Here is a 25,721-nt window from a genome sequence, read left to right as displayed (position 1 = left end):
AGCTATCAATTTGGATGGCTTTAAAAGAGGGTCCATCAGATTCATGGAGGATAAGGCTATCGGTGATTTCCCACAGGCAAATGGTTGGCCTCTGTGGGAGCAGAATGATGGACTAGATGGGCTACAGGCCAGCTCTTGCGTTTTTATGTACACATAGTAGTAAGAAAAAGAACACATTTATGGAAATTTGAGTCTTGCAAAAAACTGGAGGGGTAAGAATTTTTTTTCAAATCCTCCAGGAAGAAATCCAAACTGGCCTTATTTAGCTTTACAAGGTAACCAAGGATTTTTAATTTTTCCTTGATTTTTATTTTTCTTTTAAAGCCCCATGCTTTTCACAGCAGCACAGGGCTCTCTCCACAGCTTCCTGCCTGGCCCACTTCCTAGAATGTCTTCAGAGACATTGTGTTGTGTTGCATCACTGCAAAGGGACTGTGGTTCTACTGAGAAGTGACGTGAGGCTCTATCCACGCCTTCCGACTAGCCTCATTACCTGGCAGAACCAAGTAGCCCCCTCCCCAAATCTCTATAGAACTTTCTCCCACTCTACCCCAAGAAAGCACCTGGAAATTGCACCTTATTTTCATGGCCGGGAGGGTATTTTTTTAGGAAACTCCAGGGGGATTTCAGCCCAGCCTTAATAGAAATACCCACAGTTGGAGCATGGGAGTAGCTGAAGGAAGGGGAAAGATGGCCAGCAGTGGGGGGACTGGGGTGCTAGCTTGTGGAAGCATGGGGTCAGTGTGTGGTTCGCCAGAGGGGTTAAGACAAACAAAATTTCAGGGGAGAGCCCCCCCCCCCCAAAGCTAGGGAAGAAGAGCTCAACCAGAGCAGCCCGGTGGTTACTAGGGCTACCCTTTGATTCATTTTTGACAAAATCCTGCATAAATGTTTCCCAGCATCAGGCGTAGCCAATGAGGCACCCTTCTGATGTTATGGACTATAAGTCCCATCAGCCTCAGCCAGCATGGCCAATGGAGAGGCATGGTGGGAGTTGGAGCCCATCATCTGGAGGGCACCACACTGACAACTTCCATCTCACAGCCTTCCTCTCAGCTACCTGTTGACTGGAAAACTCCTGGGTTGCACTGACAATACCGGCTGGCAAAGGCCTCCATCATACGGTCAATCTTCTGTGCCTCCCCAGGCAACCGGAAGCTCCACAGGAACTGTCTGGGAATGAGAAACCAAACCATCAGAGTCTGCTAATTGGCATAAGGATGGGAGAGTCTTCCACTGAAACTGGTATCAATCCTGGAAATCTTGAATTCTCTTAACAACTGGCTGGAGGTTACTGAATTGAAGAAAGTATTAATATTCATTCCATTTGATCCTATTTGATTAGACTACATATCTTCCTACAAAAAGTTGAAACTCTTGAGGGCCAGTTTACTAGAAGCCAACATGGAGTCTCTTTATGGAATTTTAATGACAGATTGTCTCATGTGATGCTGTACATGGGTAATTCATGGGTTCTTCACATCTATGGAAAGTGCATTTGACCACTACTTGCCACACAGCATGAATTACATAAATGTGGAATCATCTTTTGCGCTGGAGCAGGATCTATGCAACTTGTTCTATGTCTCTTTGTATGTATCATCTTATTCAAATTCCACGTAATGAATGACTCAAAATGTATTTCATTCTTAATGACTATTTTCTTGAAAAGTTCTTGCTTTGGTTTTTAGGTGAAAGCAAAGGGTATACAATAAGCTGATTGGCTGATTCTGGAGCAGGAAATTCATCATGTGTTCAGCGGCTCTACGTCAATATTGTATCAGTTCCTCCTCCTCACTGCTCCCTTCTCAGGAATTATCTCAAAGCAACTCTGCTCCAAGATGTCTTCTCCACAAGCAAGACCCACCTAAAGTTGACAAATAAGCATTTGGAGAAAACGTCAAAGTGCAAAAGGGAAGCTATCTCCTCCAACAAATTGTCACCAAGAGCAGATTCTCAGTCAGCTAGATAATCTGGTATTAGGGATCTAGGGAAACAGTAGATTTCCCAGTACCAGTTTTAGCTCATTTGGTGTGAGATGAAGTCGTTACCAGTTAGTTCAAAGAGCAACAAGAACCGGAATGTATAGCTTCAACAAAGCCCTATAACAATCACATGGGGAGGAGAGGGAATTCCCTGCCAAACCATGAGCCTCTGGTTCATCATCTTCTTCTTTTTTTCAGCTCTCCATGAGTTAAAGGGTGGCTGCATGAATTGAAAACCCAGACTTTCCAAGTTCAACTATTCTGGCTCAGCAGCACCTGGATTTCTTTTATCCGAAAGGGTGTCCATCATGAAGTGTCAAGAGGGAGACACAGCACCTGTCCTCAAATCAGCATAGGATACTGCAGGCAGGAATGTGTGAAAATGTCCATTTCAGCTTCTCTCTGTCAATCATTTTTCCAATCTTAAGTTTAGTTCTCCACGTCTAAACATCGGTTTGCAGGCTGTTGCTTCTTTGTTTAAAAGTTTCCTCATGAAAATTCATCAGCATCTTAGGGCAAATTGTTCTGAATAGACACATTTTTGTATGAAATTTTCCCCCATAAAATGCATGTTTGTACACTATTTTCACTCGTATATGCAACTGCATGAGCATTTTACTCTAGTATATGCAATTTTGTACATCATACTAAGTTGGAAAACAGCACTGTAAAAGTCAGAGAAGTGCAAATCTTGAAGGAAGGTTGTGTTTCAGTATGCATGTTGTTTCAGAAATGGTGAATTAGGTAAGTTCACCTTTAAATACAAATGGAATTGAATTTCTCCATCTGTAAGTGTTTAATGCTTTGCTTAGAGCATACCTTAATGCTTGTACAAGGTTGAGATTGGCAAACTGGTGACATTCTACAAAGGCCTGCAAAATCTGGAGGTTCACTGGATCCCTGGTGGAAGAAAAATAACAGTGTGAGATGGGGAGAAAGCAAAGAGGAAGGTTATTCACCCCTAACTTGTTTATTCAACATGCATTCTGATTTGCTTTCACAAAGCCTATGAGGAGGTTAGACTATGCCCAGTCTTTACTGAGTATTTGTTCTGATTTGTTTGCAGAGTGGTTATACCACAATGGACATTCATCCTGATTTGTGGGGTGTTAAGACATTTTCTCATTAACAATTTGTTCATCCCACACTTTTCAAACATTTTCCCATCACTCAACTAACTGCAAAATATATATTGTGGATTTGTTGCACTGCCTCTGACAGTGGAAGGCGCACACAATCATCATGGCTAGCAGCTTATTCCGAAGGCGTATGAGGCTCAAGAGAGAAATACTATCTTATAGTCCTTGGTAATGGTAAAGGTAAAAGTAAAGGCAAAGGTATAGGACCCCTGGATGGTTAAGTCCAGTCAAAGGCGACTATGGAGTTGCAATGCTCATCTTGCTCTCAGGCCAAGGGAGCCAGCATTTGTCCACAGACAGCTTTCCGGGTCATGTGGCCAGCAAGACTAAACAGCTTCTGGCACAATGGAACACCCTGACGGAAACCAGAGAGCACAGAAACGCCATTTACTTTCCTGCCACAGTGGTACTTATTTATCTACTTGCACTGGCATGCTTTCAAACTGCTAGGCTGGCAGGAGCTGGGACAGAGCAACAGGAGCTCACCCATTGTGCAGATTCAAATCGCCAACCTTCTGATCAGCAAGCCCAAGAGGCTCAGTGGTTTAGACCACATTGCCACTTGGATAGAGTAACAGCCTGGGAACTGTCAGTACACTGCCTTGTATTTCAGAATGGAAGAAAGGTGGATATAAATATAAGAAAAGAACATTTCTAAATTATGAAGTATTATGAAAATAATGAAATATTTCTCTACTTGAAATTGTTTTCCACCATTAATATTTATTTATTGCAGTGGGAGAAATGATTTCAGGTGTATGGGAAAAAGAGAGAGAAAGAAAGAGTATTCACCTTTCTCCCAAGTAATCTCCAATGGCTGTCTTGTTGAGGCCTTCTCCTTTGTAAAGGAATTTGGCAATTTCTTCCACATTTGATGACAGTATTTTGTGTTCAATCAGATACTGGATGCCCTGTTTGTGAAAAGCAGACTCGATTATCATGAAGGAGTCAATAATAGTAATAATACACATTTATATACTGCTTATATGCAAAAATCTATACTTTACCTGCCTGGCACCAGCTCTCTAAAATTCTCTTTGCCCATGCAACACCCTTCTTGCACTTTCATTTTGTTAAATTCATTCAGCTGTTTCCGATTTATCATTGTGTTTATACTCCTTATACTGGATACTTTATTGGAATTAAATATAGGTGCTGTGCTTTATATTTATATTTTTATAGTGACTCTTATATGATGAAGGAAGGATGGTAATTTGTTCTGGACATCATTCTCTAGTCAAATACTGTAAACAGGTTCTGCTGGTTTGTAGTCGCAGTGCTTCAAAACCTGCAAAACCTAGGTGATCAGCGATGCCAACAGGGCAAAAGAAAAGAGCCTCAACCCTAATCAACATTCCTTACCTGCCTCCAGAATAATTTCAACCGTATTTTAGTGCCACAGTTATCAGAAGCAGTTAACCCTACCATGGTAGCATATAATATGCCCACTATTAGAATGGTCCACTTCGAAGTGCTGAAGCTCATCAGGACAGCTCCCTTATCCATGCCCAAAAGTACAGTGCTACCTCGGGTTACAGATGCTTCAGGTTACAGACTCCGCTAACCCAGAAATAGTACCTCGGGTTAAGAACTTTGCTTCAGGATGAGAACAGAAATTGAGCCGCGGTGACACAGCAGCAGCGGGAGGCCCCATTAGCTAAAGTGGTACCTCAGGTTAAGAATGGTTTCAGGTTAAGAACAGACCTCCAGAATGAATTAAGTTCTTAACCCGAGGTACCACTATAGAGTCCAAAAACTGAAGGTTTTGTGTTAATCCATTACAGACACACAGAGCATAAAACCCAATTCATTAGGATAGCACAAAACCCAATTTATTACGATCAGCTGGCAGGCATATATTAGTATGCTGGTATGGTTCCCTAATTTCCTCAAAGCTAACAGGTCACAAACAACAGTCAAACTTGAAAGCCTCATTATTGCCTCATTCATTTTGAGGAGCAAGGAAGTCCCATTGTTTACTGTGGAGCTCTAGCAGTTAACATCGCAGCTTTCAAAGGACTAGGGCTGCACTTCCTGACATTTCCCATCCACTACACCGCAGAGATGCCTTTCCCCACCAGTGTATCTGCTGCTCTGCTGAGGCTTAGCTACTGCTTAATTGTGGAGCTTCTGCTCCTGACTGCAGCACTGACAGTAAGAGGGGAGTAATTAAGTTGGGAGTATTTTGAAAGGAACGGTTTGGCAGGGAGTGCAGTGAAGACTGGGTTCGGGCTGATAGACTGCACAGATGTAATTAGGCCAAAGAAAGAGAGATAAGAGCAGACACAACTTCAATTCTCTTCAGTCCAGCCAAGGTGAGTTCTGGGCTTGGGCCTCATCGACTTTCCTTGCAGGTCTCTCTCTTGCTGGGCTAAATGAGGGCTTGTTGTAGAAAGATGGCGCAAGACCAAGAGCTGAAAGATCTTCTGGTTAAGAGGGCTGCAAATACTTTTATTGTTGTTTTTGGTTTTCTTTCTAAAGTAGATGCTGCATGAACCACTCAGAGGAGGAGACACTCCAGGTCTCTTTTTAATGTTCCCATCTTTTTTTTAAGGTGACATTTATTTAGGTTGCATTTCTAGCTCACCTTTTTCTCAAAAGAGCTCAAGGTGGTATACATGGCTCTACGTCTCCTCATTAATCCTCACAACAACCCTGTGAGGTAGTGAAAGGCCCAAGATCACCAGGGAGCTGAATGGCCAAGTGAGGATTTGAACCCTGGTCTTCCAGGTCCCAGTCTGGCTCTCTAACCACTATGCTACACTGCCTCTCCATTTTTGGCTGTTGCAACATTGGTTGGGGTTGGACTATAAGGGAGGTGATAGTGCTCTGGGCATCCTTAGAACATTTCCATTCAATTCCAGAGAGAAGAATTGAGGATGGTGTCATATATTCCTGGTGAAGAAGAATTCTTACAATAGTTCTGTTCTGCCTCTTGTTGCTGATTTTTCAGTCCTTCCTAATAGTTCCTCTTCATTCTGCATCTCTATCGAGCATTCATTCTAATTGTTTTGCAGGGAGGTCAGAGACCACGTTGCATCAAACAAATGCCATTTGTCCCTGTGCGTTTTCCTGTCACTTTCCTTATCGCAAATGACATTTTGATTATTTTGGAAGTGGGTTTATTGCACAAGAGCTCTAAATTGAGTTTAGCTATCTTCAAATCCCGCTTGAATATAGTGACAGTCTGTTCCGTCTCTGCCTCCCGACACCAACAGCATGTCTGCCTCCTGGGGAGAATTGTGGGGTTTCAATGGATCATTGCCACACTCCAACCAACCTGGACTGGTGCTGCACTGAATACCCAGGTGAGAAAAGCTGGGCAAAGTCACTAGTCCAGGTGTCTGAGATTTACACTGGATCAGCCACCTCACCCACCATCAAATTGTGGATGAGAGTTGTTTTATTGGACTGAGCTTGCATTAAGCAACAGCACCACCAGGCGGAAAGGCAGGCCACAATGTGTAGAAGACATGGAGCTAGCCGGAGCAATGGTCTGACTCAGTGAAAGGGACTTCCTTTGTTCTTGGACTCCACCTTTTCTGCTGTCAAGATTGTGACAGACTCCAAGTAGCCACAACATCTAAGAGCCATGATTGTGAGATGCCTTCTCTGTTGGTGTCGTCTCCTATTGAAAACTGTCTGCGTTGCCTTCATTATCAATTTCTGAAATGTCATATATCTTTTAGCTTAACTGCTGGCCGTCTTTGGAGAAGTTAGGCTTAACTGAATATATATCCAAAAAGTTCTCCGAGCACTTGGACATTTGCTTATGTGATTAAGAATCACATGGCGGTGAAGGGTGGGGCTGCATCCACTGAGCTAAGGGCACTGTTGTGTCTCCACACATGGACCTGTCTATCCAGATCACAACAGCATCGTAGGTACATACAGTAATCTCCTCTCAACAAATGTGACTCCCTCCTCGCAAAATGCTTGTAGGCAGTAGGAACTGAGGATGCGACAGCCCCACCTTCCTTCCAGGTGATTGTAAAGTCATGTGAGAGGACATCTGAATATGATTTAGGAACTGCACTGATGAGTCTTCTGCAGGCCTGTGCCTACTCTGTTCTTTAAAAACAAAAGCTTTACAACCTTAGGGACTAGAAACTTGTTTCTTTTTAAACGAAAACTCCAGATCTTGAAGTTTACATGTAATAGTCCATCTCCACTTATACAGTACAAATACACATAGACCTGACCTGACCTTAGTAGGGTCCATATTAAATTTCTTCCGTCCAACGCACATTTCTTTATCCCTCTGGACCAGCTTGCTGCAAAAACCAAGATGAGATTTGATTAAATATGGAACAGATTGAAGAAGAGCAACCTATGACTTCTAGACTTTTCCTCCTGGGTGCTTGCTGGCTTCCCAGCAAAATAATCCAAATCTCTCCTCAATTCTGGCTCGGTCAGAAGATGCTCCACCATTTTGCCAATTTGTTTTGGCACTGAACCCATTTATGGCTCACCTTCCTCCAGCCTGAGCCAGACCGCAGGGTCAGATTAAACATGATATAGGATCATGGCTTATGGTAGCTTGGTGGGCATTTGTGTGTATACTTGAATTAGGGGAACCACCCATTGGGAAAGAGTTAGGCACCCTCCACTGTTTCCCTGCTCCCAGTTCTTTCCTTCTACAACAGCTTTTCATCCAATGGTGTGGGGTGGGGGAGACCATCAGGTTACTGTTACATGTTTTCGCATGTGACATGTACTTTGGCCCATTCTGAACAATAATTAATGCACATCACAGCATTGGCTACCCCCACCAACATTACAATGTGTAGCTTTCCAGCAGGACCAACATATTAAAATGCACATTTGAATGGGCCATCCTTTTGAATGGACAGCCTCCCCATTCACCTAACAACAACAACAACAACAACAACAACAACAACAACAACAACTATTGTTATTTATGTGCCACCCATCTTACTGGGGACTCCGCTGTAAGCTGCAAATGTTTTAAGTGTGTTTTAAGTGCAATATACAACGTGACACTAGATGGTGAAATTTCCTTATGGAAAATTCAATGTGTTGTTTTTTTTTAAGTGCTTTTTAAAAAAGCATTTTCAGAACTTTTTTTTTATATGTCTGTAGATTCCACCTGGGCTGCCCCAGCCAGTCTTGACAGCTCCCAGCAAAAAATAGTAAAAGCACAATATAACATCACACACTAAAAACATCCCTGAACAGGGATGCCTTCAGATGTCTTTTAAAATGTATTTCCCTTAAGATGGGCCATTCCCTTAAGATGGGCCATCCACTCAAGCCCTGGCACTTTACTGAGACTTGGAGTCATGGCATTTCAACCTCATTGACTTGGATGTAAATGAGCAGTAGCTAACATTGCAAGGGTCTGCTAACCATGTTCTGCTCTAAAGCGTTCTTCAACCCTGGGTTCCCAGATGTTGTTGGACTACAGTTCCCATAACCTTCAGCCACTTGGACCAGAGATGATGGGAGGTGTAGTACAACAACATCTGGGGACTCAGTGTTGAAGAACATTGTTCTAAAGACTGGCATGTACCAGTATATCACTTTTATTGTTTGCCCCATGCAAGACGGCATAGTTATCTCACATCAGGCTTTCCAAGAATTTGCTATGAATATTAGGGATATATAGATTCATTTTAATGCCTTTGCACTCCTTTTTTAGAATTCTTATTGTAGCATCTTGGGTGTTCCTGAACCTGGTTAGACATTTCCAGTGTAAATCATCTATATTTTTGTATATACTGTACACAGTCTTCTATGCCAACTTTCATAATAGTATATGTTTAAAACATGGGCTAGATTTATTTGCACAGGATAGATTTATTCTTTAGTCTCATGCTTTTTGTTTATTTTCTTAAACACAGCCCCCTTTTTGCTTTGTTTTTAGTTGGCAATTTTTCTGGCAGTGCCACAACTACACTTATAGCACATTCTTAGACTCACAGAGACATATGGTGCTGATAACAGATTCAGAGGAAACCTAGCTGATCAGCTGCTAAAGATACTACGGTTGATATTTTCTGTTTATGATGTAATGGAGTAAAGATTATATGAAATGCTATTTCAGAGTGATACACAGTTCAAAGCAGTTCAGGCTCACAGCCCAAAATACAGTGGGAGTCAAAAGTAGGGGGCTCAACCCTGACTTAGAGGTTAGGTATCTTATTTTGGAAATTAAAGAAAATCTGTTTATTGGGAGATGCTGGGAAATAAACATGGTTCACAGATCATCGCTGGGAATGTTGGTGAAAGGAATACGCCATGGTTTAATAATGTTTAACTTGGTTCCTTTCTTTGTCACCTGAAACACATGAGCCCATCATCATTATTTTTTCAAATATAAAGAAATTTGTACAGTAGATTAGGTTCTCTTTCAGAAGAACACAAAGAGAGAGCATCGTACACCTGGTATTCAGACAACATGGGTTAGTTATCAGCTAACCAGGAAATATAGGGTCTCCCATAAAGCTATAAACACTTAACGTGGTCGTGACCACCACTCCCATCATCCCTGATCATTGATCATTCTAACTAAGGCTTATGGGAGCTGGAGTCCTACATATCTAGAGAGCCAGAAGATTCCCATCCCTGGCTCCTCACCTTGTTTGTGTTTGCTGGAAACGATCTATCTCTTCAAACACTTCTGCAATCTCATCTTTTAGCCTCTATAAATGAGAGAAAAGAGAGAGAATGAGGGGAGGGGAGGGGTGAGAGAAGAAAGAACAGCACACAGAATAGTTATTCACTGCAGAAGTCTGACGTGTGAAAAGGAAGTAAAGACCAGTTACGCTTGGTTACTAAAATAGACTTGGGGCTTGTTCCAGTCACTTCGCTCCCATCTGAAGGGAACCCATACCGCTGGTTTGTTTTTAAAGTCAGCTGTCCATCAAGTGGTCAAAACATTTAGTAGTTTCCCCAGGAACTGTTTGCTGTGGATTCAGCCCTGGTAACTGCTGTACAATCTTTATCCTTGAGGCAGTCATTAGGGGGAGGTTGCTGTGGTTATTCCCATTTTACAGATGAATAACATCTGCAGAAGGAGATTGAGACCACATTCACACCATACTTTTTAAGCACTTGTAGCTTCAGCCAAAGAATTCTGGGAGCTAGAGTTTGTTGTGGGTGCTGAGAGTTGTTCGGAGACCCCCTATTCCCTTCACAGAGCTACAATTCCCAGAGCTCCCTGTAAGGAAATGACTGACTGTTAAACTATTTTTTTGTCCCTTTGGAGTAGCATTGTATCTATGGGGTTTTGTCCTTCCAGGCTATGGCTTATATATTTTTTATTCTTCATTTTCTTTCTTTTTGTTATGTTTGCACTTTTTTTTGGTAGCAAATCAATAAAAATTATTAAGCAAATCAAAAATATAATTGATTTGGTAGCAAGTCAATAATTTTTTTTTTAAGATACATTGCAAGCCAGAGACTGAATAGAGATGGTTGGTCACAAGTCTTCTAGCAACAAGGCTGGGACTTTTTCCCTGGGGCTGCATTCGTGATTATGATGAATGTGTGTTTTGGGAGGAAAGGTGTGGCCTTGGCCTTGGGGGAAGGGCCTTAGCCAGGGCCAGCCCAAGACATTTTGGCACCTGAAGCGAACCACCAAATGCTGCCCCCACTCTGGCCAGAGAAGAAGGGGTGAGTGAAGGAACAAAGAGGGAAGAAAGTGTTGGAGGTTCTGTTGCATATGGCCGAGCTGTAATGGCTCTCCTCCGAAGGTGATTAATGACCTAACCCTTTAATGAGGCTTCAGGCATGTTCCCTCATTACGCAGAGTATACAAACAGCTGAAGGAGCTGGAAATATGTGCTACATCGCTACGTTTATTTCTAATTACGCAGGACAGAAAAGAATATGCATCTGCTCTCTGTGAGAGTCAGTGAGCAACTGGAACAAAAAAAACAGGAAACCAGTAACATCAACATCCGTCTCCTGTCTCCCATGAGACTTCCAACAGTCTGGAATGTCAACAGAGTCTTCTGACCCCAAAAACTGCACAGTGGCATAAACAGAAACCTAACAGAAAGCTCTGCATTGGGATCTGCTGCCCCCGTGGATCCTGCCGTCTAAGGTGGTTGCTTCACCTGGCCTCATGGGTGGGCCTGCCCTGGCCATAGCTCAGTGGCAGAGCCCATGCTTTACATGTAAAAGGTCCTAGATTCAATTTCCACCATCTTCAGGTACAGTTGGAAAAGACTCATGTCTAAAATGCTAGAGGGTCACTACCAAGCAGCATCAACAATAATGAGCTACATGGACCAATGATGGTCTGTCATAGAATAAGGAAGCTTCTTGTGTTTGGACCCTTCCCAGCGATAGTCATAATTCTGGCAATGCTGCAGCCACTGCCAACCTGAAGACGATGTTGGTCTACAGTTGATATCATCCCATTCCATTCACCATGCAGGCTGGGGCTGATGGGAATTGTAGTCTAACACCAGGTTGAGGAAGACTTGGCCTAACTGCCCTTGGGGTGGTGCCCACCTGGATGTCTGCCAGCAGCTCTTCCTTATGCTTTTTGATAGTCTGTAGCTCAGCTTCCTCGGTTTCATTTAAATCTGATGTGCCTGAAAGAAAAATAATCTTTTTTTACTCCCACTCAAGATTGCTCTGAATGTCAAGAATATGATCCAGAAGAGAACATGGCCATTTTTTGACCTGCACATTTTCAAGCTGCTCGTCTTCTGAACAACTCAGCATACAAGGTTCTCTTGGAAACACACAAACCCATTTTATCCTAATAACTTCTCTATAGGGGTAGAATCAGCAGTCGACCCAAGACCATTGAGTGAGCTTCACTGCTTAGTGGGGATTTCAACCCAGGTCTCACCACTCCTTGTCTGATACGGACATTTAGACCACCTACATTTTCTCAGAGCTGGTCCTTCAGGTGCTGTTCCCACAAAAGGTAAAGGGAAAGGTAAAGGACCCCTGACAGTTAAGTCCAGTCGCAGATGACTCTGGGATTGCGGCGCTCATCTCGCTTTACAGGCCAAGGGAGCCGGCATTTGTCTGCAGACAGTTTTCCGGGTCATGTGGCCAGCATGACTAAGCCACTTCTGGTGCAACAGAACACCGAAAGCAGAGCAGCGCACGGAAATGCTCTTTACCTTCCCACCGGAACGGTATCTATTTATCTACTTGCACTGGCGTGCTTTCGAACTGCTAGGTTGGCAGGAGCAGGGACCGAGCAATGGGAGCTCACCCCGTCGTGGGGATTCAAACCGCCGACCTTCTGATCAGCAAGCCCAAGAGGCACAGTGGTTTAAACCACAGCACAACCCGCATCCCCCGCTGTTCCCACAAACTGTTCCTTAAAGTCTTAAAAGCGGTTTGGGGACTTGAAAGTATCCTGCGTTCTTAAACTATGGAGTTCGCTACACAAGATAGTGTGATGGTCATGAACTTGGATAGCTTTAAAAGAGGGATTAGGCCAATCCATGGAGTATCAGGCAATCAGTATCTACAAACCATGATGGAAACATCCCTACCAGTATCAGAGGTGGTTGTTGGGGAACACAAGTGGGAAGAATGTATGGTGCTCATGTCCGGCTTGTAGACATCCCACAGGTATCTTGGTTGGTAATTGAGAAAACAGCATGCTGGACTAGTTGGGTCTTTGGTTTGATCCAGCAGGGCCCATGTTATGGTTTATGAGGTAAATACAAGCCAAAAAGACTAAAAACACACATAGGGATTGTTGCCCTAAAATTCTCCCCATGACCCTCTCTCCAAACTACTAGAAGTATCGCTCCCAAAATATTACCAAGTCCATAATTTCCTTCCAAAGCATCCTGGAGTGGGAAGAATCCAAATCAGATAAATATTTTGCTGAAATTAGCAAACAATTACAAATTCACACCCAGTGCAAAAGCATTCCAGATCCTAACATTTACATTAGATCTTTGGTGGAAATGCCCCTTGACTGGGCATTGCATACCCTGACTCCCATTTTTAAGGAGCGGTGGTGGCAGCTAAGGTGTCTGGTGGTTTTTAAAGGGGCAGAGGAGGCCTTGCTATTTATCAACCAGTGGCTACACATAGATGTTACTCTAGGTTGTACGTAGTTCCTCTTTTATTCTTAGGAAACAGGGTGGGTGATGTCAGAGATGAGAAAACCACAGAATGATTCACTACAGACCAAAAAGAAGAAGAAGTAGCGGTCTGGGGGCCAGCAGCTCCATAGTTAAATAAAGATTACTCAGAGCACTCAGCAAGATTCTGACAATAAATGGGAAGCTGTTGCAGTAGCTGAAAATAAATGTCAGCAGCATCAAGATTCTCTTTCTCTGAAGGCTGCAGCGTTTGTAAAAACGGAATTGGGTATTCAGACTGGACTTTGAATTCAACAGTTTTCAGAAATCACAATATTTATTTTCCTTGTGGGAATCAGGAATAGCTGCACCATTAGATAGACTGAGGTACCCCTCTTTTCAGATGACAGATTTGGGGGTAACTGTTAAACTGCAGCAAATGCTAACTTCTTAAGATGATGATAGCAAAAAAAAAAAAGTATTATAAAAGGACTCCTCCAGGCAACTTATTTATTGAGCATGCATAAATAAATAAATAAATAAATAAAGGTTGTTTTCTGCTGCTCCAGACAAGCGGACACGGAGCAATGGATCCAAACTACAAGAAAGGAGATTCCACCTAAACATTAGGAAGAACTTCCTGACAGTAAGAGCTGTTTGACAGTGGAATTTGCTGCCAAGGAGTGTGGTGGAGTCTCCTCCTTTGGAGGTCTTTAAGCAGAGGCTTGACAACCATATGTCAGGAGTGCTCTGATGGTGTTTCCTGCTTGGCAGGGGGTTGGACTCGATGGCCCTTGTGGTCTCTTCCAACTCTATGATTCTATGATTCTATGATTCTATGAAATAAATAAATAAATAGTCCAGTAGCACCTTAGAGACCAACTAAGTTTGTTCTGGGTATAAGCTTTCATGTGTATGCACACTTCTTCAGATACACTGAAACAGAAGAGATATTGGATTCTTGTCTCATTACATATGCTAAAGCTATTTTTGGTCATCTGCATACTATCCCTTGCTTTTTTATGTATGACTAATTGCAGTCGTTAACAGTCGTCAACAGGTTTACCATGCCCATTGAGTCAATCACTCGTCTCCCACCACCCTTCTGAGAAAAACCCCACCCCACCCTCCCACTAATATAAGGGTCTGGTGACTTCTGTTTCAGTGTATCTGAAGAAATGTGCGTGCACATAAAAGCTTATACCCAGAACAAACTTATTTGGTCTCTAAGGTGCTACTGGACATACATTTGTTTGTTTGTTTGTTTGTTTGTTTCGACTGCGTCAGACCAACACAGCTACCTACCTGTATTTATTCAGCCTTTATCCTGACTTGCTCGCACAAAGCTTAGGCAAAAGTATTGTCTCCAGTCTTTAATGAGCATTTATTCCAATTTGTTTGCAGGGTGGTTATGTGAGTTACTGTGCGTTGTGTATGCATCTTCCCATTCGTCTTTTGTTCATCCTTTGCTTTTCAATGCTATCACTTTTCAAACAGCCAAAAGCTCACTTCTGTCTTAAAGTGGATTTGTTGCACTAGGGCAACAGAGCCCTTTAATTGTGCAAAACCTGATGTCCTCTTGAATCCCTCTGCAAAGTAATGCAAGTCTGGAGGCATCCAATATCATGATACATTTTAAACCACGTTGGAGTCCTCTTTCGATTTATTTTTCAAGCTATACCTGCTTTAATGACATTGAAAACATACTTCACATGTTGTACCTAACAGGAACTGGTATTTTGATTAAGATGCAGGGCTGTTCTTGGAAATGGGGAACAGTCATTGCTTCTTTATTCCACAATCCTAGAGGACTAATCTGATACCTGTAATACCTGGCAGGGACATATTCAGTTTGCAAACCCCATGTTGGAACTGACCCATGGCTACAACATCCAGCCTAATTTTTGTACCTTTTTGCTTTATTATTTTCCCTCCTTCTCCTGTTTTAGGTAACACCCTGCCTGCTGAAGAATTTCATGACATTTTGGTTGGTCCTAACAAAGGTTTATGCCCAGCCTTGCATTTTGGAGTCCCCCCCCCCCATGGACTGACTTTGGCTCCTTATGCTTTTCACACATTGTGGTGGAATCTACACACATATAAAAACCATTCTGAAAATGCTTTTTTAAAAAAAATAATAATAAAAATACATTGAATTTTCCATAAATTCAATGGCCACCGCCATTTAGTGTCTCATTGTATACTGCACTTAAAACACATTGTATACTGCACTTAAAACACACATGTTTCATTTGCAACTGTATAGCTGAGTCCTGTGTTTTCTTTCCAAACACAGCCAGTAGTCTGTGGTAAACCATTCTTTTATTTTTATCTTATTTTCTCATGTCTGGACAAAAAAGGGAAGTCCCACCCATTTTGTCCTGGAAACTCTTTATCTATGCTACAGTGCATGTGCAATACCATTGCTAAATATATGGTCAGAAAAGGGGAAGCAATGACCTAGATTTTGAGGTGTAGAGGTAGGAACGAGGAGCCTAGTCATGCATGTTCCTTAGTATGTGGGTTTGACCCACTCAAGTAAGGTCCCACCCTCATACATTCCTGGTTATTACAATTCGACTGCATTCAGGGACCAGTCACACAACTATTTCCACTTTAACTAACACCATTGGTCACATTGTAGTGCGATAAACATAAGCTGAGTTTCCGTTGTGCTCCGGGGGTGAGGCCATCACATCACCTTTGCACTGCTGGGATGGACAGGAAGGAGGCATGGAACAAGAGGGAGACAGACTAAAACTGCAGAGCTTTGAAAAATTAAAAAATAAAGTGCGAGACTGGCTCCATTATTATCAAATAATGGAGGTATATAATGTGGATAAAAAATAGGCTTCCAAGTGGAAAAATCAAAATTGGAAACAGAACTGTTAGATTCTAAAGTTAAGAATTTGTCAAGAATGTATAACTTGCTGTTGAAATGGAACACACAAGATGAAATGGTGAAATCTGCTATGATTAAATGGACACAAGACGTTGGGTATAACATTATGATGGCTGACTGGGAAAAGTTATGGACCACAGGTATGAAGTTTACGGCATGTAATGTCTTAAAAGAGAATTTAATGAAAATGATCTATAGGTGGTACATTACACCAGTTATTTAAATATACCTTCTTGAAGAAACCAGAGGCCTTCCTCCTGGGCATCGTCGGCCAATTGGTGCCAAAGAAGGATAGAACTTTCTTTATGTACGCTACGACAGCAGCAAGAATACTCATCGCAAAGCACTGGAAGACACAAGATCTACATACCAGGGAAGAATGGCAGATGAAGCTGATGGACTACATGGAACTGGCGGAAATGACTGGCAGAATCTGAGACCAGGGAGAAGAGTTGGTGGAAGAAGATTGGAAAAAAATTAAAGTATACTTACAGAAATATTGTAAAATTAATGAATGTTAGAAGGATACTAGAAAGAAGATATATGGCTTTAGTAGAAATGTTATTGAGAATTAAGTAAGAATGGATTGATTATGGGTAAAGGTGTAAAATTTAAGGCTAAATTGTGTTAAGATAAATTATGGAACTAAATCTGAGAAAGAGGGAAAGGATTTGCTGAAATAGATAATTGAACTAGAATACAAAAAGGGAGGTGTGAGGAAGTCAAGGAAATAAGCAAATGAAAGTTAAGGACATGAAAACATTGGCCTTTTTTTCTTCTTTTTTTAAAATGTTTTTGCTTTTTAAATGTTTTTGTTTTTTCTTTCTTAATGAGTTGATGTATTGTAACTGTTGTTCTTTACTGTTTTTTTACTTTTTTATTTACTTTTGAAGTTTTGTAACTGTTTATTGTTTGTTTTTCTTTTTTCTGTATTTGTTAAACCCTAATAAATATTTTTTTTTAAAAAAAAGGAAGGAGGCATGTAGCCATCAGAAGTTCTTCATAGAGACCTTGAAGGATACAGCAGCTCTGTGTGGTTAACCCATCACCTGAAGGCATGGAGCACTTCTGCCAAGTTAGATGCTCATCCTCAGATGAGCAAGGTGAATAATGAGAGCCAACAAGCTGTCTCCAACCTGGTGCCTTCCAGAAGGAATCCAGCTTCCATCATCCCTGACCATGGGCCATGCATTGTGAAGGGTACCCGGTTAGGGTTAGTGTATTAAACTAGAACTTGGGAGAGTTTAAATCCCCAGTTATGTGTGAAATTCACTGCATGACCTTGGGCTAGTCAGATGAAAGGACCTCACGGGGCTGTTGTGAGGATAATATGAGGGGCTTATGCAGCGTTATTTTTCTAGGAAAAGAGGTGTCGGAACTCACCTGCACTAAATATTTTGTACAGCCTGATCCTATATTTGTTTGCTCAGCTTTTAGTCCCACATATTCAGTGGGGCTTACTTCTTAAAAAGAGAGCATAGGATGCAAAGTCCCACTGATTTCAATGGCACAGAGCCCACACACTTGCTAGACAGAACAGAGGATTCATTCCTAGCATACAATCCAGGTTAAATGTGCATAAGTCCAAATGAAAGCAAAAGACTTCATTGATTAAATGGATGCTGAGGTCTTGTTAATTGCAAAAAGACTTCAGAAGTAAGTCCTACTGAGTTCAGTGGGGTTCAGGTCCAGAGGTGAGTGGGTATAGGATTGCTGTCCCAAACATTATTGTAGGACAGAGGTGAGGAACTACGGCCTTCCAGTTGTTGTCAAACTACAACTCCCATCATCCTTTACAACTGGCAATGTTGGCTGGGGTTGATGGGAGTTGGAGTCCAAAAACACATAGAGGACCACAGGTTTCCTATTACTGTTATAAGCACTTAACTTGGAAGTGCCATCGTCCCTGACCACAGATTCCTCACTCCTGTTCTAGGGCACAAGGGAAACTATCCATGGAATTGGCAAAGCCAAATTGTACCAGCCTCTGGATTCTAGCTGTGAAACAGAAAAGTAAAGAGCATAGGAAGCTGCCTTATACCAAGTCCACCTAGTTCAATGCTGTCTGCACCAACTGGCATCCCTCCAGGGTTTCAGACAAGAATGATCCGGCAGACTACTGAAGCACCTGATAGCAGGAAAAAGAGGCAGCAGTGTAGATGGTCAAAACTGGATAAATAGAAGGTGGAACATTGCATCAGCACCTTGATGTGCCCAAGTTGGTGGGATTTTCCACAGTCAATGCAAGAAGAAACATTTAAGAAGCTGGCTGTGGCTGAGTATTTTTCCACCTTTCGAAATCTCCCTTGTGTTTTGTCAAAGTGCCCTTGGACACAGAACGTGCCCTGATGGGTACTTTCAACTTCCTACTTCAGAGATATTCTTTCTGCAAATTCCTCTTTGAGAGGCGTTCTGCAGAGCCGTCTGCTCAGTGAGGGTAAGTGGCATGTTTCTGAAGATATCCAGAGCACCAAGCTTTTCACAGATGGCATTTTGATCTGAGGAGACCAGAACCAGAGGCTGTAGGAAGCTCTGGAAACATTCAAAGACATGGGGAAAAAATTAAATAGAGTTCTCAAATGAGAGCCCAAGAGATAGCAATTAAAAGATCAAGATAACCAAGCTGCTCCTGGGAGGCCTGAGGCTTGTTCCAGCGGATGAAGGCGTTCCAGGATTCTTTGAACTGGTGAACTTCCGAAGGAAATTGATTCCAAATACAGCAGCTCAATGTTGTTATGCAGAGGCTGCAATCCTATACAGCAGAGTAGAAACCCCATAGATCCCCAGTTGTGGTCAAACCGTGGCTTCCATCAACCCTGGGGAGGTGGATTGAGACACTTCAAGCAGCAGCAGCAGTGCTGGGTAGGGGTCCAGGTTGGCACTAGCCAAGGACCTCTCAGTAGCATCATGGTGGGGGCTCACTGGTGTGTGGCATATACAAGAACAAAAGGAGAATCCTTGTGGATCAGCCCCAAAGTCCATCTGACTTAACATCCTGCTTCCAACAGTGACCAAAAACCATGCTTACTTGGGCTTAGCAGAGGTGGAGTCCCACACTATTTGTACCATTGCTCTGCAGTAGCTCAGTTGGTAGAGACTGAGACCCTTCATCTCAGGGTGAGGGTTTCAAGCCCCATCTTGAGCAAAAGATTCCTGCATTGCAGGGGGTTGGACTAGACAATTCTTGTGGTCCCTTCCAACTCTATGATTCTATGATACACCAAGGAGTCAAACCTGTTTTTTATTTAATAGGAAATGAAGCTCAGGAGCAATTATGTGAAATACCTGGTCATTTCCATATATTCCACAGTCCAACCAGGGTATCAACAGTCATGCTAACTTTTAACTCAAGAATGGTACTCATGAAACCATCAAGGTGCATCAACCTGAAGGGGAGGATAGTTTAGCCACGTGTCCTACCATGTAGAGGACAGACTTCTATCTGAAGGTCTACCTGGTTTCCATAGCCAAGTTTAGAGACAAAGAACCCTATGAATGAAAAACAGGGGCCATGAAGTTGCACATCAACAGTTAGCACCCGGACAACAGACTGAGCAGCCTGACACACAGGTCATTCAATCACAGTCCTCCTCACTATGGTGGGATGTATTGTATTTCTATTTATATCACGACACTTGTTTCTAAATTTGTAGCTATATACATATTAGGACATGCACATTCTATGCAAATCTGCATCCACTTTTGGCACAACTTCTGCCCTGGGGGTAGACTATCTCAACTGTCCACCGCCCTTGAGGAGAAAGAGTGACTTGACCATTTAAAATGTGTTAATAAAAATTCCCCACCCTCCTGAGACCTCAGTCTTCCTCCCCAGTTGAAAATAAACACATATTTTCCATTTAACCACCATGGTTAGCAGCTGTTGAGATACATCTTCTTCGTGAAGTCATCTAACTCCCTTTTAAAGCCTTGAAGCTAGCAGTCACCATAATTCCTGGCAATGAACTGCATAAATTAGTTAGGTGTTGCATGAAGAACTACCTTTGTTTTTTAATCTATCCTGAATCAATCTCACCGAGAGACTCCGAGTTCAGTGTTATGAATTAGGATGAATAAAGCTGCATTCCTAAATACACTTACCTTGCAGTAAATCCCATTGTATCCACTGGAATTTACCTCTGGGTAGACATGCCTAGGGCTGCACTGCTAACCCCTCCTTTTCCACTCTCTCTGCACTTCTGTAGCTGGCAGTTTTCTAAATGGCTCTGGACACCAACTGTTTACACAAACATCCTCTTGATTTCCTGCTCTGAGTCACCTGATTCAATTACCGTATTTTAATGGGATTGTTTTATTGAATATTTTAATTACGGTTGTTTACATCTTAATGGGATTCTTTTATTGTGCATTTTAATTATGGTGCGTTATTAATTATAATGTGTTCTAACCATGTTGAATGATTGGGATTTTTTCCTGTTTTGATAGTATGTGGCACATAAAAAATGAACCATCACCACAACCACTGGAACAATGCAATATGCTTTAACCTTAACCCAATCAGGGTGTCCCAATTGGGGGGGGGGGGCAGATGTGAAAGTAGGCAGGTTTCTTGCACCTTTAATAGCTGTGTAGATTGACTAGGGGCCCACCAGCTCTATACTTGTAAAATGGCATCATACCATTCTAAGCTTCTTCCCCAAAGAATCCTGGGGGTTGTTGCTTGCTAAGGATGCTGAGAGCTGCCAGGAGACCTCTCCCCCCCCCCCCGAGCTGCAATTCCCAGAGTTCCCTTTGAAAGAGAGATTGATAGTTGAACCATGTGGAAAGGCACAGGTACATTACTCTAGTCTAGTTAAGTTTAATGTATCCCTTTTCATTTATTGATGATACTTTGGAAGGCAACTTATGGACCTAGATCTTGGTCAGATAGTGGATAAAGTGACATTTTTTAAAAATCAAATTTATTATAACAAAATCTAGAGCAGGGGGGGGGAGAGAGAGAAGGAGTCAGAGGAGTCTCCCAAAGATAAATCTTCCTTGAAAAACAAGACTTGGCTTCCCACTCTTTTAGTTGGGAACCAGTAATTGGCCAGTTCCTGAGTTCCTCTTCTAACATGGAGCTTTCAAGGGTCTTCTTAGATTTGGAGGGAAGTGGGTGGCAGCTTTCCTGTTACCCAGACCTAAGACAGCATCCCATTTGGAAGCCACAATGACTACCCTATGTACAGCAAAAGAGAACATGGGGCCTTGCGAGGGGAAGGATCACAGTTGGCCTACTTCCACAAGGAGACAAATCTCCCCCCATCCATCTAGCTGTGATTAGCTATAGATGCTTTGGGATGGTTGGGAAGAGGGGAAAGTAGGCACATGTTCCTTGCTCATTTTTCAGAAGGCCCTGAGGATCTTGTCATGGACCCTTGTCTGTCTTGGTGAACTTTGTCCACTTCCAACATTCCAGCCCGTTAGGATACAATTTATTTGTGATATGTGATAGCAAAGGCAGGTGTCAACTGTCTGCCTGGTCCACGTCCAAGAGGTAGGAATCTAAAACAGAAGCCAAGCTAAATGTTTATGTATCCCTGACAGAATGATGGGTAATGGATTGTAGAAATAAATTTTATATATTGAGAGAGCACCTTTCCCAAACTCTGACAGGTGGAGGCTAGTCCATTAGGGCAAATGGGGCGCTGCCCCACCAACCTTGATCTGCCCTCAGGCCAACTGCTAGTCCAAGGGATGGTACTTCCTGTCAGCATTCTCCTCCTTAGGCCTCAGTGTTGCCTTAGTAGGGGGAAGGATGGAGCACAAAACTAGAATTAATTGGCTCTGTCTGTCATTGGCTTTGGCTCCACCTGCTAACCATTAGGAACTAACCATTAGGAACTAACCATTAGGAAGAACTTCCTGACAGTAAGAGCTGTTCGACAGTGGAATTTGCTGCCAAGGAGTGTGGTGGAGTCTCCTTCTTTGGAGGTCTTTAAGCAGAGGCTTGACAACCATATGTCAGGAGTGCTCTGATGGTGTTTCCTGCTTGGCAGGGGGTTGGACTCGATGGCCCTTGTGGTCTCTTCCAACTCTATGATTCTATGATTCTATGATTCTATGATTCTATGATTCTATGATTCTACTCTCGCTCCCAAACCTCCCAACTTTTCCCAGTGCAAAACTGAGACATGTGTATTCTGGGACACAGTCCTGTGTGAGTCACTTGACCTGCATCTCACTGTTGCCCCGAAAAAGAGTTTATTTGGGGATGAGATCTCATGTGCCCCTGAAAAAACTCTTTTGGGTGGGAGCAAGAGGAGCACCGAAAATGGCCGCCGAGATTATGGGCTCCTTCCTTCTGCCCTACTAGGCCCAATGGGCACCAGTCACCTCAGTGCCTAAGAGTTGCCACAGTTTGAAGACCCACATGGTTTATTTCCCTTGCCTACACCCCAAAAGAGGTTTTTGTTTGTGTTCCACCTTAAGTGAATTCCTCATTGCCTAAGCCGCTCCCGTAAAACTTAATAGTCTTCAAGAAAAAAACACTTAAAATAAATCAACAGTCAATAAAAACAGACTAACGTCACAAAATCTAAATAACAACATGCTCTAAGAATTTATCACCTGGATAAAAAGGTAGCTAAAAGCAAACCTACATGTTTTTGAAACAATGATAAGGTACAGCTGACATATGCCGAAAGAGCTGGGTTCACCATGGAGAGACTCTGAGCCCCCTGGAGAGAGTTAAAACATGGCGACGGAGGTGGGATGCCACCAGCCCAGTGGCTTCCTTCACCCTCACCACTGCCCCATTCTGCCTCTCTGGGCTCTGGCAACTGGTGGGGCTGCCACAGCTGGGAGAGAAGCAGAGTGTCCCCTCAGCTTACATGCCACAATTGCAGAAAGTTTTCAAGTAAAATAATTAATAGGAAAGCAGATTCGGTTGGATCCAGTACTACTCAGAACAGATCCATTGAAATTAATGAACATGAGAAACTTAGGTCTATTATTTTCAACAGGTCTACTCCTGAGTTGGACTAACGTTTTTAGTAAACTGTTTTGAGGATTTTTTTTCCCAATCAAGGGGTATAAATTTTAATAAATAAATAGATAGATACAATCCAACAGGTCTATGGTGAGTAGGGATTGAGGGGAAATTTGATTCAATATTCATTTAAAACCTAATCTATCAAATCTGCACTTTCTGAAGCAACACATGAACCATAACGTAGCTATCCTTCCGAATGCGCACTTATCTGAAGTTTGCAAGGCAGCTCTCCAACCAAACAAGGTTTGCAAAAATGCACATTTTGGGGGAACATGTGGATGACAAGGAATAAATTAGTCAAAACAACATACAAAATGCATTATATGAGAGGAAAATGCTTGCATATAAAATGTGTTTAAGAGAAATCTTGCTGGTGGATTTTTGTGAGGATTCTTGTTCCTTTTTTTTTTTTTTTTTTTTTTTGCAAATTGCTGCAAAAATGGAGAACTGAATTTAAGTCTGGGAAAATGAGAAACTGAGAAAACTGAAATTGGCAGAGGCTTCCTAGCTGAATACAACCCCTACTTCAGATGGTATCCAACTAAGTTTTACTCAGATTAGACACACTAAAATTAATGGACCTAACATAACCATTTTATTTATTTCAACGGGTCTACTCTGAGTAACCCTTACTTGAATACCACCCTTCATTTCCTGCCTTCAGCAAACCCTTTCTGCCTGTCCCAAATTTTCCTATTGTTTCTCAGATGCAATGGAGGATACAATGGAGAATGCAATGGAGGTCTCAAAACTCCCATGTAAAGACCATTGACACGAACAGCATTTTCACACATAGGGATCCACAATTGGGGAGCAATGGAACAGTCCCCACCCTGCCCCAGATAAATCATGAAACCCAGATTCCCAACATTAGTTGTGTGTGTGTTTTTAATTAAAATAACTTTTTACCAATTGTAGAACCTGAGGTTTGAGGCAAAACGTACAGGCAATATTAGCCACACACCCTTCCCTGGAAAACTAACCTGATCGCTCCTTTCAGTGTTTTTCTTCTGCCTCCCCAGGAAAAATCCTGCGGGCACCTCTGCTTGCCCAGTTTGGGTCGCCCCTTCTTCCAGTCTTTCCCCTTAACCAAACATACTTCTCTAGGTCATTTGGCACACATCCTTTCCCTTCACCCCCAAGGTGCTGGGTCTGCTCAACCCAATCTGAAAGTTATGCAGAAAGGTCAGCAAACTGGGGAAGCTCATCCACAATCTGAGCCAGAATAGGTGTACTTGTAAGCACACTTCAAAGAATATGAAAGCTTTCCTTTGGATGGCATAAAATAAAAAGCACAGGGTGAAATCTGGCTGTCTCCCAACAACATCTTTGTGGACCAACAACACTGGAATGCTGAGATATAGGAGAAGGTGGACACCCTTCCTACCCCACATCCAGCAACCAAGGAAATTGGTGGCAGTTGAATCTTGAGTCAACACTGGCCACAGGGCAGCTTCCTCCACTGCACCTCCACAAGCTAGTTTAGGGGCACACCAGACAGGCTGTGTGGCACAGGTAGCTCTGTCGTCCAACGCTCTTGCTGCCACTCCCAGCATCCACTGCCTGAAGCAGCCACCTCCTTCTCCCTAATGGTACAGCCGGCCCTGGTATCCCTCCATTCACACATAGCCGTAAAGCATCAAACGCAGAAAGGACACATGAGCCAGACCTCTTTCAGTCACAGGTGGCTTTGGGAGGGTGGAAGTAAAAGAAATAAATCATTCAGACCAGACTGGCAAACCTCAACTTCTTGCCCAAGAGATCCCTGTTGTCTCATTTCTTTTCAATAACTGGTTTAGGCTGGCGGTGATCCTATGAGGCAGACCCTTCTGGATCCCCACAGCATGTATAACTTGGAGGCAGAATAAAGACATGGCCCACATTTTCTAAAGAGTTGACTTACTGGTGGGACGTGCATCCATTCTGAAGCCGGGCTGAGAAGACAGTCCTCCCAACTCTGATACAGCTGTGTGGGTTTCTCTTCCCTTTGTGCTTCTTCGGAATTAAAGTGACTACAGAGGAACAGTAACAAAAGTGTAGGGAGCAGCCCAGGAGGACAGCACTCATCTGTGACTCCGCCCCCTTTCTTTCTCTCTGGTTCCTCCTCCTTGTGGGTTCAGATTGACAGAGGAAGCCATGTGGTCCTGGTTCAGAAACGAGTGCAAATGCTCTTTGATTGTTTCCTGAAAGAAAAGCCACAGTGTTGCTGCTATGAGCAGCCGTTCTGTTCTTGCTGAAAAGGGTCTTGAGCTGCAGATGTGCAGAATGCAACAGTTTGCAAGGTGTTTACAGACAAAATGTCAGCCCTGCTGAGGAAAATGGGATTTTGTGGCCTGAGCTGTCATGCAGTCTAGGACTGAGCAGGTCTGTGATGGCTGTTTTACCCCGCATGCTCTGGGAAGGAAAAGGGAACTTGGAAGTGCAAAAAGGATTTGCTTATTAAGAGGATGAGTTGGTGCTGCAAATGTATCCCCATCTGTTTTTTAGTCCTCAGGCTCTGCACAGCAAATCAGCCGAGTAAATAAAAAGGAGGGAAGTTTTTCAGTTCTTTGCATCCTGGATCTCTGGGCTTGTTCACACGAGGTTTTAATGTGGGTTTGAAGCTGAACAGAATCTTCCTCGTTCAAGGTACCCAGTTGTGGATGCAATAAAGCGCATTGTGTGGGT

At 42.8% G+C, this 25,721-nt stretch overlaps 1 protein-coding gene across 1 annotated transcript in view; it reads right to left on the bottom strand.

The window, feature by feature from the left end:
* The window catches only part of CYTH4 (cytohesin 4), a 39,116-nt gene extending 14,014 nt beyond the window's left edge, over positions 1 to 25,102 (bottom strand). Inside the window, exons 1-7 of the mRNA XM_083462374.1 lie at positions 24,958 to 25,102; positions 11,609 to 11,691; positions 9,725 to 9,789; positions 7,332 to 7,398; positions 3,917 to 4,035; positions 2,805 to 2,885; positions 1,061 to 1,173 (exon numbers count right to left, since the gene is read on the bottom strand). Of these exons, the coding sequence (XP_083318500.1) occupies positions 1,061 to 1,173; positions 2,805 to 2,885; positions 3,917 to 4,035; positions 7,332 to 7,398; positions 9,725 to 9,789; positions 11,609 to 11,691; positions 24,958 to 24,976 (547 nt within the window). The 5' untranslated portion in view covers positions 24,977 to 25,102. The remainder of the gene's footprint in view (positions 1 to 1,060; positions 1,174 to 2,804; positions 2,886 to 3,916; positions 4,036 to 7,331; positions 7,399 to 9,724; positions 9,790 to 11,608; positions 11,692 to 24,957) is intronic.
* Between the last annotated feature and the right edge of the window lie 619 nt (positions 25,103 to 25,721).

The sequence above is a fragment of the Podarcis liolepis genome, assembly GCF_965112155.1.
Source record: "Podarcis liolepis genome assembly, chromosome: 10".
Taxonomy (NCBI): Eukaryota; Metazoa; Chordata; class Lepidosauria; order Squamata; family Lacertidae; genus Podarcis; species Podarcis liolepis.
The sequence above is the reverse complement of the archived record's forward strand: the minus strand, read 5'-3'. Positions and strand labels throughout refer to the sequence as shown.